Source organism: Dermochelys coriacea, chromosome 22 (assembly GCF_009764565.3).
Source record: "Dermochelys coriacea isolate rDerCor1 chromosome 22, rDerCor1.pri.v4, whole genome shotgun sequence".
NCBI classification, from domain to species: domain Eukaryota; kingdom Metazoa; phylum Chordata; order Testudines; family Dermochelyidae; genus Dermochelys; species Dermochelys coriacea.
In genome coordinates this window covers 18053821-18066082 of record NC_050089.1, presented here as the reverse complement: position 1 = coordinate 18066082, position 12262 = coordinate 18053821, and the positions used below count along the sequence as shown (strand labels likewise).

The window sequence follows — 12262 nt, the reverse complement described above, 5'->3', positions numbered from 1 at the left end:
GGTTGGGGCCATCTGTCCAGGGATCTGGTTTCTTACTAGAGATAGGTGGTGTCGGTGGATGCAATGGTGTTGGTGAATCTGGTTCTCCAGGCCCTTTGGGTTTTGGAGCTGGAATGATTTTCTTCATCAAAGGGGGCTGTTCAGTGTGGTTATTCTCTTCACGCTCCTGCCACTGAGCATAATTATGGTCAAGTGAAGGGGGCAGCACTGCATTCGGCAACATCCCACTGCTGAAAATGTAAAGAGGAGTCAACTGTCAGACTTGGCTCTACCGAGTGACCTGGACACTGTAAACAACCTATAGTCTGTATTCAGTTACAGTTCCCTTCAATACTTAAAACCTGTATATGCTCTCAACTAATCACTACTACCAATCAGTTACATTTCAACATTTGTGTTGCTGTCCTCTGTTTCCTTCAGGGATGATATAAACACAGAATGAAGGCTATGCTAGACAGAGAATGCAGCTCACACCACATCAGCACACACTAAACCAGGCTCTATATCATGCTTTTAGTCTCTCAGTTTCAGAAGCACAAAATGCATCCAATAAACCCATCTGGGAATTTGATTGTTTTTTTACTACTAAGTAACAGCATGTTTTGTTCTTTTTTGCTTTGACAGCTGACAAACTGCAGGGTGCTGCTCCTGGATGCAGAACAATTACTTACTTGCTTGTTACTTTATTTGGCTCCCAAAACCTGGATTTTTTTACACTGAACCATGGAAAAACACGCTCCATTTGCTGAAATAAAAAAACGCTAGATTAGAATATAAGAAAATATTAATGAAAAGATCCAAGAAATTCATCCAAGATCCACAGCAAATGTGCAGATCTCAGGTCAGTCAAGAAGACTTCATTAAAGTTGAGAACTCTGCCAAGGTACTACTTATTTCCCAAGCACAACCAACCAATAGCTTAACCAGAAAGAAGCTAAGTACACAAAATGCGATGAACTCTTTGAATTCCAGTGGCAGCACAAACAGCTAATCTGGAAGTTTGGGAATCAATGGACAAATTTTTTTTTTATTTTATTTTATTTTTTTTTTAAACAGGTAATTACATAGAAAGTAGCATTTAAAAATAAACTGTATTCCTCACCCGAATAAAGAAGGACTTGACCATGCTATTAGCTTTTTTAACTTCTGGCTGCCCTCCATCTGAATTAATGGCTGCTTGAATAATCTTCACAATATCGTCACTAAATTCCAACTACAAAAAAAACACACAGTTCATATCAGCATGTTACCCTCTTCTGTACACCCGCAACATCTCCAAATCCTTAGTCCACAGGGTAAGCACGCACTGAATGGGATGCTGCTCCTAAAAAGGTCCGATACTGCCCCCTTTACATCTCAAGTCGCACGCTGATTTGCGAATTGACTGGTGAGGTTGCTTCTAAGTGATGTGGAACATTTACCTGATTTTCCCTCACCCAACACTGAGAGAAGCAAAATCAAAGTGTTTTATACAGTGTCTTGGTCAAGTTTTGCGGTTATTTTAAAGACACACAGCATGTGGTTGCAGTGGAAATAGAACATACATTCAAAGGCAAGACTATCTTAAAATGAAAAAGCTTCTGAAAAAAATAAAACTGGTAAGATTATTACATTATTCAATGCTGGTTCCCTACAGAGCAAGCTGATTCAGTTACATTAGCATTTGTATTTATACTGCTCCAAAGACTTTCTTCCTTCCAAATATGAATAATTTATTTCCAGAGAACTCAGGTGAAAGCAAAATCAATGAAGTTATTGGACTACATACATTTACTTAGAAGTAACACACAAAGGCATCCTCTCCTGTTTTCTTGGATATAGATTTTTCCACCAGCAACTGTAACAATTGTAACCAAATGCCTTCTCAGTGTAAAAGAACATGTAACAAAATGGTGTAAATTTAATATTTTAAAGGCTTTCCGTTATTATTTAATATTTTTTAAACTTCCCTTGTTCAACAAAGATAGGACTTAGGCATTCTATGAGCTACGTCACAACAGATGGTGTTATAGTCACCAGAAAAGGGTATTTATTACAACTGAGCAATTACAACAAGAATGAGATGTTACCCCCTAACTTTGACATACCACTGAAGTGTAACCTCCTTGATCCATTTTTCTTTTCACTCCTTCCAGGTCCAGAGGCTGCTGCTCCTCCTGCTTGCTGACCTCTGTTAGAACAGGAGGATCTGGACCTTCAGGAGAACTTCTGGATGGGATACTCTCTTCTGTCTCAGGATTTAAATCAGGTGGTTTGGCTGCCTGTTAACATTAAAAGGAAAAAGGACAAACATTCTATATTCAGCGTTATATTGAGCGTAAGTCAGATTAAACACGCTAACTTTTTCTTGTAGAAATAAAGATAGGGTGACAAAACAGTCACATGTTAGTAGTAAGAACAGTAGGGTCAAATGGACAAAGCTCCGAGTCCCCCTCAAAAAAATAAATAGGGAAAATGTCTCTCTTTTTAAACTGATTCCTTCTGCTGACTTCTACCCTTACTCCTCATTCAGACATGGTCACCAAATTCTATTAAATAATTCACCGTGGAACTAAAATGTTATGCAATCTACAATAATAATTCCCTTTGTTATTTCACGGTCAATCTTTATTCTTGCTCCTCGCTCGCAACCTCCTGTTTATTATCTCTTTCTGTTTTGTGTCTAATTTAGACTCCTCCTTAAGGCATCAACCTATCATTTTTATCCAAAATAACATGCTCACCTATCGTGCTGAACAAAATAACTTTCTGGCAAGCTGCCAAAGTTTTGGAACAATTTTCAGACCATTCAGAAATGCAGCCACACAAATACATGCCTGCAGAATACCACTGCCTTCACATAATACTTCGTACTTGTACAATGCTGTTCCTCAAAGTGATTTATAAACATTAGTTAAGCCAATTGTCATCCTGTGCAGTAAGTAAACATACTCCATTTTACAGAAGGATAAAATGAGGCAGAGTGAAGAAGGCACTTATCCTGGGTTGCACAGTGGCAGAGTAGGGAATACAAAACAAGAGACCTAAACTCCCACTGCCCTATAATGTAGTTCCACAGTGTCACTTCACCAGGAAATGACAAGCATATGTGGGAAGTTCTGATATTTTATTATCCCATTATTGCAGTTCAACTGTAATGTGCACAAAAGGGAGACTATCCCAGAACTGTGGCAAAAAAAACACGCACACATGATGACACCTGGACAGGAAAGCAGAATCATTCAGCAGCAGAGCTTAAAATGAATACATTCCAATATTTCACTGCTGAATTTAAGCAGCAACAAGCCTCACTTCATAAAAAACAGCTTTGTGAACTACACAGGGGCAATTCTCCTGCACATCTGCAAGCATTTTTACAATTTATTACACTTCTTAGCATGGGCGCAAGTAGCAGCTTGTTCACATGCAAAGGGCAGTGATCAGCGGTGGGAATACAAATTCATTTCCCCAAGTCTGACAACTTCTTACAAGCATAAAGTCTCCACCCTCAGTGAGAGGCATTGTTGCTGTTGAAGTCCCAAATTCCCCCTCTCCGTGAAACACCACTTGTCCTACACTACTTTAAAGATTACATATCCTTCATGTCTACCTATGTAGATTACCATATAAAATAAAAACTTTATTACATATACTGTGGATTATCAAGTATAATGAACCAACTTCCCAAATGAAGACATGTAGCAACAGTAGAACCCAATCCAAAGATGGGCAACTCATAAAATTGTGCTCAACACACAGGTGAACCCACCTGTCTGTAACGTAGTAAGTGACTGGTAGTCCTGGAATTTAACAAGGCTGTTAAAACCTGCTTCAAAGAAACTTGTAGCTCCTTTTCCAGTGCCAGCCGCCATTCGGCAGGGTGCTGCTCTGTGCAGTTAATGCAGGTGTATGCCACACTTTCAGGAAGGTTAGAGAGGATTTCATACATCTCATCTAGAGACAAAAAAAAAAAAAAAAAAACAAACATAACCCGAGCTGCTTAACTACAGGAGGGGTAAAGGGAGAGGCCAATAAGTAAGTAAGTAAGTAAGTAGGTAAGTAATAAAGGACCCACTCTATATACCACACTTACTTTGTCTAGACATAGCCCAGTCTTTCCCATCAACAATCAATGGAGCTAGGCTGTTCTCAGTGGTAGCAGATGACAAAATAAGGAGCAATGGTCTCAAGTTGCAGTGGGGGAGGTCTAGGTTGGACATTAGGAAAAACTATTTCACTAGGAGGGTGGTGAAGCCTTGGAATGGGTTAACCTAGGGAGGTGATGGAATCTCCATCCTTAGAGGTTTTTAAGGCCCGGCTGGGATGATTTAGTTGGAGTTGGTCCTGCTTTGAGCAGGGAGTTGGACTACTAGATGACCTTCTGAAATCTCTTCCAATCTTAATATTCTATGATTCTATGATCTTTGCATAGAGGGTAACTGTGAAACTCAGCTATGGTGCTAATACATTAGGTAGCTTGTGAAGCAGGATATCAAAATTTGCGGAAAAATGTCAGTATCAAACCCAGGTTCAACTGTAGGAAGATCAGTATTTTTCTTAAAATACTGCCCACAAGACACGGTGGCTTAATTCAACAGACACTCCAGTAGCGACAAACAATTTGATCCCTTTAGTCTAGTGGCAACACTCATGCATTAAAAGTTTCCCTATATCCATATTACTGGCCCAGGGACCAAGTGAAGCCTGTTGAGTAGTGAAGACAGTTTGCCTCACCTGAAAGATTTTCACATTTGGAGTGGACCCAGCGATCACACTTCCCACACTGCATCATCTTACTCTCATAGTCATCGTCATCATAGCACTTGTCACAGAGTGGGCAGAAGTTGCCTGTAAATAAGCCAGGATCTTCAAATCATCATTCCAGCTGCTGCATACACATCACAAAGGCTGGCTGGCTACTTACTATATTGCTGAGAAGCAAACTCATTGAAACCTCCCACCCAAATGCAAACTGCTGCTACTTCTACCCTTACAACACACAGAAAAAATAAGAATGCCTACAAAAATAAACTACAATCCATGTGGGTCTTACAATTCCACTATAAGGAGGCACTTCTTTTTTTACCTTTATTGCAAGACTTGTAACAAAATAAAAGACTGACCAGATAGCTTTGTAGGGAAAAGTGAGAACGAGAAAGATATATACTTTTACAGGCAAAATAAAACAGAAAAACCTATCCTGCTAGTCTGGAAAGTGGGATAAACTCAATTTCCCACCAGGGTCTAGTCATTTACCCCTCCCCGTATCATCCATACCCCTTAGATTCAGATCCTGAACTGACATGGGAGACTGAGGAGGAGGAGGAAGTCACCTAACCAGAAGTATTTGTTTTTTAGGCTATGTCTACATTATAGCCCATGCCAGCAAAACTTACGTCGCTCAGAGGTGTGAATATGACATCCCCATGAGCGACAAATTACACCAGCATAAGCACTAATGTGCACAGCACTATGCTGGCAGGAGAGCATCTCCTGCTGACAGTTTATGACGCTCGTAGGTTTTTTTATGACAACGGGAGAGCTCTCTCCCACTGGCATAGAGCATCTTCACCACATGCGTTGCCCTGGCACAGCTGTACCAGTACAGCTGCACCTATGCAGTGCTGTACATAGGGTCATGGCCTAAATCAGGCCATGACCCCGACTTAAATTTTGTACCCTCTTCTCCACTCCTGGTAAGGATCTTTAGTTTAGACAACAGTTCTGAAATAAACCTTGCAACAATTTATAGAGGCAGTGTTGACTTTTCTTTGTTAACTGCTGTAAAAAGCAACCCTACTTTCCCTGATTTCACATACTAAAGGCTTCCATAGTTTATGATTTCATTGATTCTTGGCCATGACACTGGAGTGGCACTGCAGCTTGGAATCAGCAACACTGCTCAACTGCCTGATAGGCCATCACTTCATTTTGTGATAATATTTCCTTACAATGGTTGTGATCTCCTTGAGATTGCTTCAAACTACATTCACCGTGTACCTTTAGCAAAGAGTTTGGCACAATCATGACACAGTGAGAAGTCATGAGACCACTGTGCATCCCATCCTTTGCCTGGAGTTGTTGAACCACAGCTCTTGCAGCGAACACATTTGGTACAGATCTGTAAGAGGGGACACAGAGATTTGACAGGAGTTAGCATCTTTGCTATCTTCTGACTGTTCTAAAGATCCATTTCACAATTTTTATATTTAACAGGGGGGTGTGTGTGTGTGTATAAAATCCCATATATATGCATCTTTGGGCCCATGTTAGATGGCTAGGTATTTCCCTCACTTCAGACAATTTCAGCAGCGGAGACTATGCTTCCCTCCTTATGGTAAAATGCTGACTATGCAACAGAAAATATGCTTCAGTCTAGCACTTTTGCCATTAGACATTGTGGTACAATTAATCTCAAACCTTTCTTTAATTTGAAAAAGCATGGTTTTGGCAAGGACAAAATTCTTAAAACATTCTGTACAACCTCTTGTTTTAGATCAGGGGCTAATGTAAAAAGTTGACAAAGCCATAGGTATAGCAGCATAAAACACTTATTTATATTACAGTAGTATCCAAAATGTGCTAGGCACTGTACAGAGGAATACAGTCCCTTTCCCAACAACCCAACCTAACAACCTGAAATACAAGAAACAGTGTAGCACACTAATCCCATTCACACCCATCACCATACCAGTGTCCACTGACAGTAACGTCAGAATGGAAACTTATGTGTTTACTTACTAATATAAGGAAATTCCCTGGCCCCTGTGCACTCAGTTTGTTCAGAAGGATTCATAATAAGGCTAAAAGACAGGTGTCTCCTACAAAAGTTCCCCCCCCCGCTCTCCTGTTGGTAATAGCTCACATTACCTGATCACTCTCGTTACAGCGTGTATGGTAACACCCATTGTTTCATGTTCTCTGTATATAACTCTTCCCACTGTATTTTCCACTGAATGCATCCGATGAAGTGAGCTGTAGCTCACGAAAGCTTATGCTCAAATAAATTTGTTAGTCTCTAAGGTGCCACAAGTCCTCCTTTTCTTTTTGTCTCCCCTCTTGTATCCCTGCCCTTCTTCATTCACATAGTGCTAGAGAGTTCATTCACCATGAAAGCATTCAAAAGCCAGCCTTTAATAATAAAACTTTTTCTGAATTTACCTTATAAAACAGTAAGCATCCTTTAATAGGCTATACATAGAATTTGTAATTCTGTCATAGTGTAAGAAACCCTGTCATGTATAAAAGATCTGCATATTGAATAGCTTGAGCTTTGGCTGGTAGTTCCTAAGGAACATAAGTCAAGCAGAGCAAACTCACCCAAACTTTCTTTTTCTTGGTGGGTTTTGTTGGGTAGTTTGGTCCCAGGCACTCAGGGTGATAGCTGTTTCGGCACTTATTACACTCCAACAACTGCTATAGAAATGCAAAAATCCATTTTACACTAGATTCAATATTCAGTGTGCCAGGAATAGGTCATATGTAAGTTAGTCAATCTGAATTCACCAGAATGACAATACTACACTGTCACATGCACTGAAAGGTTCTTTATCCCAATACTAAGCCCACAAAACATCCAGTCCTATGCTAATTGATTTAGATAAATTAAGCTAAACAGAGTTCCTGGAAGTAGTGAACTGACGGGCAAAGAAAACAGCACTCTCAAAATGGTCACATTTAGTACCTTTGTGGCCTGGTGCTGTCTCCCACATACATGACAGAACTTGCAACGACGACAGCACCAGTTTTCCAACTGGTCCTCCAGAGGGCGCTCACTCTCTTCTAAACAGAACTTGTGGAAGGGCTCACAACAGACCTGACAATACACAAACTACAAGGGGGAAAAACATCAGCATGTCAAACGCTTTGTTGACTTCTCAACCAAACCCAACTGTTCCCTATTCTTTTCTAATTCTGGTTTAGAATTCACAGAACAAGTATTTGCATTAAAATATTTTACACTGGAATTCACACACATAAACCACTTTAGCACCCACGTCGTAGTTTTAATCGCACTGTTAAACAGAATAGCAATTTCAGAGTAGCAGCCATGTTAGTCTGTATTTGCAAAAAAGAAAATGCATCCGATGAAGTGAGCTGTAGCTCACGAAAGCTTATGCTCAAATAAATTTGTTAGTCTTTAAGGTGCCACAAGTACTCCTTTTCTTTTTTGAGAATACCAATTGAAATTTATTGAATATTTTGGATGTTTTTCTATATTTTCATATATATTGTATTCTGTGTTATAAATGAAATCAAAGTGTATATTTTGTATTATAAATATTTGTACTGTAACAACGATAAAAGAAATAGTATTTTTCAATTCACCTCATACAAGTACTGTAGTTTCAGAGTAGCAGCTGTGTTAGTCTGTATTCGCAAAAAGAAAAGGAGTACTTGTGGCACCTTAGAGACTAAGAAATTTATTAGAGCATAAGCTTTCGTGAGCTACAGCTCAATGCATCCGATGAAGTGAGCTGTAGCTCACGAAAGCTTATGCTCTAATAAATTTGTTAGTCTCTAAGGTGCCACAAGTACTCCTTTTCTTTTTGCAAGTACTGTAGTGTAATTTCTTTGTCGGGAAACTGCAACTTACAAATGTAGATTTTTTTTTTGTTTTTGTTAAAAACTTCAGAGCCTACAAGTCCACTCAGTCCTACTTCTTGTTCAGCCAATCGCTAATACAAATAAGTTTGTTTACATTTGCAGGAGATAATGCTGTCCTCTTCTTATTTACAGTGTCACCAGAAAGTGGAGAACAGGTATTTGCAAGGCACTTTTGTAGCAGGCATTGCAAGGTATTTACGTGCCAGATATGCTAAACATTCGTATGCCCCTTCATGCTTCAGCCACCATTCTAGAGGACATGTTTCCATGCTGATGATGCTCATTAAAAAAATAATGCATTAATTAAATTTGTGACTGAACTCCTTGGGGGAGAATTGTATGTCCCCTGCTCTGTTTTACCCGCATTCTGCAATATATTTCATGTTACAGCAGTCTCAAATGATGACCCAGCACATGTTCATTTTAAGAACACTTTCACTGCAGATTTGACAAAAGGCTAAGAAAGTACCAAAGTGAGATTTCTAAAGATAGCTACAGCACTCGACCCAAGGTTTAAGAATCTGAAGTGCCTTCCAAAATCTGAGAGGGACGAGGGGTGGAGCATGCTTTCAAAAGTCTGAAAAGAGTAACACTACAATGCGGAAACTACAGAACCCAAACCAGCAAAAAAGAAAATCAACCTTCTGCTGGTGGCATCTGACTCAAATAATGAAAATGAACATGCGTCGGACTGCACTGCTTTGGATTGTTATCGAGCAGAACCCGTGATCAGCATGGACACATGTCCCCTGGAATGGTGGTTGAAGCATGAAGGGACATATGAATCTTTAGCACATCCGGCACGTAAATACCTTGCAACGCCAGCTACAAGAGTGCCATCTGAACGCTTGTTGTCACTTTCAGATGACATTGTAAACAAGAAGCAGGCAGCATTATCTCCTGCAAATGTACACTAATTTGTTTGTCTGATCGATTGGCTGAACAAGAAGTAGGACTGCGTGGATTTGCAGGCTCTAAAATTTTACATTGCAGAAAAAAACTGCATTCAAAAATAAAACAGTTTTAATTCTACATTTGTAAGTTCAACTTTCATGATAAAGAGATTGCACTACAGTACTTGTATAAGGTGAACTGAAAAATAGTATTCTTTTTTTACAGTGAAAATACTTGTAATCGAAAATAAATATAAAGTAAGCATGGTACACTTTGTATTCTGTGTTGTAACTGAAGTCAATACATTTGAAAATGTAGAAAACATCTAAAAATACTTAAATAAATGGTATTCTATTGTTGTTATTTAACAGCACGAGTTATTGCGCGATTAATTTTTGTAGTCGTTAGACAGCCCTACTCAGAAGTTTCAACTGGTGTCCTGTACTGTCTAGGTGGTCACAAAGCACTACAGGCATTTTTTTCAGGAACAAACATATCCCCTACTGCATGCAACCTTTAACAGGCCGAGATACCTGTGAGGCAAAATTTTCAAAAGCATCTAAGTCTCACTGACTTTCAATGAGATTTGTGTTCCTAAGTCACGTTTGAAAATGGGACTTAGGTGTTTTTAAAAAAAAGTTACCCTAATACCTAACATAGATCAGATCTCTATGGAGGACTACAGAACTCTTCAAACAGTAGCTGATTTTGTATACCATGTGTTTAGATACTGTGGGACACAAGGGGGTTAGCAAAGGATGGAGTTACAGCTTCTAGCCTGAATTTCCTCATTTAACATGATTTCACAAAAAAGGAAATGCATACACAATTGCTGAATACTTTGGTGCTTGTAAACATTCTAAGATCAACAGCAGAACAAGATGCTTTACCTCCACGTGTCCACTGCTGGCACAGAGAAAGCAGACCACTCTGGGAGTGATAGGTACCGAGGTCAGAATGCCTAACCCACCCATCTCCCAAACGTTCTCTACTTCACAATCCTCCTGAAAGCACAAAAGGGTACATCAAGCACAAAAGAAAAATGTAACAATAGGAAAAAAGCATAGCACAACATTTGCACAACTGCTGTTAGTCAGCGTACCTAAGCAGCTTCAGTTTCAAAATATTTAAAAACTCATACCTTAGGTCCAAGTAATATAACATAAATTAAAAACAGAAGTCACATCTTACTAATTCTTGCAAATGATGGACCCACTGTAACTGACAGGTTTGTGTATTAGTAAGTGAATATAAGAACAACATATCACAAGGTATACTTTATACACTAATGTTCACAATTCTATGTTTTAATTAATCTGACCATACTTCACAGTTTACTGTAATATATTTTATAACAGTATGAAGTCTAAGGAATATAAGACCTCAGTACACCCTCTGCTTTTAAAACTTTTCTTGAGGGGCTTGAGAAGAGAGACTACCACTCCCAGGGTGGATTAGGAAAGTGCTGATTATGTTATATATTTAAGTGACTAATGTACAAAAAAGGATGCAAAATTCAACTGTTAAACTGCCAAACGTATCCCAGTGCTGCTGTGAACAACACAGGATTAATAGAATATCCAAATTCTCTTGACTCAAGTAGCTGTCGTGGTTTTACAGTTCCACCTTGATGAAATTACTTCCTTGACAATGTTACTCCTGTCCACCCATTCTCGCTCTCAGATTGAGAATTACTGTCTAAAGTTCTAATATTCTCTTCATCCAACACTGATGCTGTAATAAAGAAGATGGAAGAACTTCCAACAGCAGAAAAACTTTTCAGAGAGATACTGAGGTTCCTATTGATACCATATTAGAATAGAGCATACCACAGTACATCACTAACTTAAAAAGTCAAGAATAGTATTCCTGAGGGAAAAAACAGCTCCAAATGTTTATTTTACAGCCAATTACACTCAAAATATTTCTATGATATATGACCCCTTTACCTTGAAGTCCACTCTGATCCTGTGGACTCCATCCGTAGGTGCCTTTTGCTTGGAACTGCTTCCATTTGACAGAGTACTGAGCAAATTTAGTGTGCTGTTCTCTGGCTTGTTGACTGGAGGAGGTTTTTCCTAAAGATTAAAGAAAAGACATTTGCATTTATTCCAACCCCAAATAACTATTTTAAGAAAGGATTGACCAGAGTAAACAAATCTTTGATAATTCTTATACAAAGAGACTGAGTGCATCTCGGAACTAAGGTTCTTACAGAAAGTGGAAGCAGAAGATCAGTTTTGCAAATCCTTTTTAGGGTATTTTATGCACAGAATTATGCTTGTTGTATTGCATTCTAAAATCATGACATTCTGTCATCAAAGACAATGCTGGTATTTAAGTTACTATCATGCGGCAGCTCTGTGGGTAATCAACGTCTATACACATTTTCCATTTTTTTAAAACGGAATTAAAAAATGGGCAGTTTCGTTTGTTTTTCAAAGGAAACATCACACTTGTTTTTAAAAATTAAAATTGTTCATATTTTGTTAGTTAAAATGGAACTCATTTTTGTAGTTACTTAGATTTCTTAGTCAAACAAGTTAACGTGCATCAATTACGTCTTAAATGCATGTCATGTCTTTTGGGGACTTCGTATGATGGAGGTAGGAGGAGCCTTTTACATCTGTAAAGCTTGCCTGGAGGGTAAGAAGCTGCAAACTCTGCCCTTGGGACACCTAATGGAAACTTCTTCCTTTAAAAGGATCCAGAAACATGATAGTAATCAAACTGACGTCTGTTTTAGATTGACATTCCAGGGGTAAGAAACTGAATTTAATTC

At 38.9% G+C, this 12262-nt stretch overlaps 1 protein-coding gene across 4 annotated transcripts in view; it reads right to left on the bottom strand.

Annotated features, from left to right (window-relative positions):
- The window catches only part of KMT2A (lysine methyltransferase 2A), an 85816-nt gene that overhangs the window by 31067 nt on the left and 42487 nt on the right, over positions 1-12262 (bottom strand). For 3 of the 4 annotated variants that reach the window (XM_043500875.1, XM_038380757.2, XM_043500873.1), the window contains exons 9-19: positions 11430-11558; positions 10371-10484; positions 7664-7810; positions 7300-7395; positions 5980-6100; positions 4714-4827; positions 3749-3933; positions 2088-2261; positions 1103-1213; positions 672-745; positions 37-230 (exon numbers count right to left, since the gene is read on the bottom strand). In XM_043500875.1, the coding sequence (XP_043356810.1) occupies positions 37-230; positions 672-745; positions 1103-1213; positions 2088-2261; positions 3749-3933; positions 4714-4827; positions 5980-6100; positions 7300-7395; positions 7664-7810; positions 10371-10484; positions 11430-11558 (1459 nt within the window). The remainder of the gene's footprint in view (positions 1-36; positions 231-671; positions 746-1102; positions 1214-2087; positions 2262-3748; positions 3934-4713; positions 4828-5979; positions 6101-7299; positions 7396-7663; positions 7811-10370; positions 10485-11429; positions 11559-12262) is intronic. The other variant, XM_043500872.1, reaches the window with a different exon arrangement.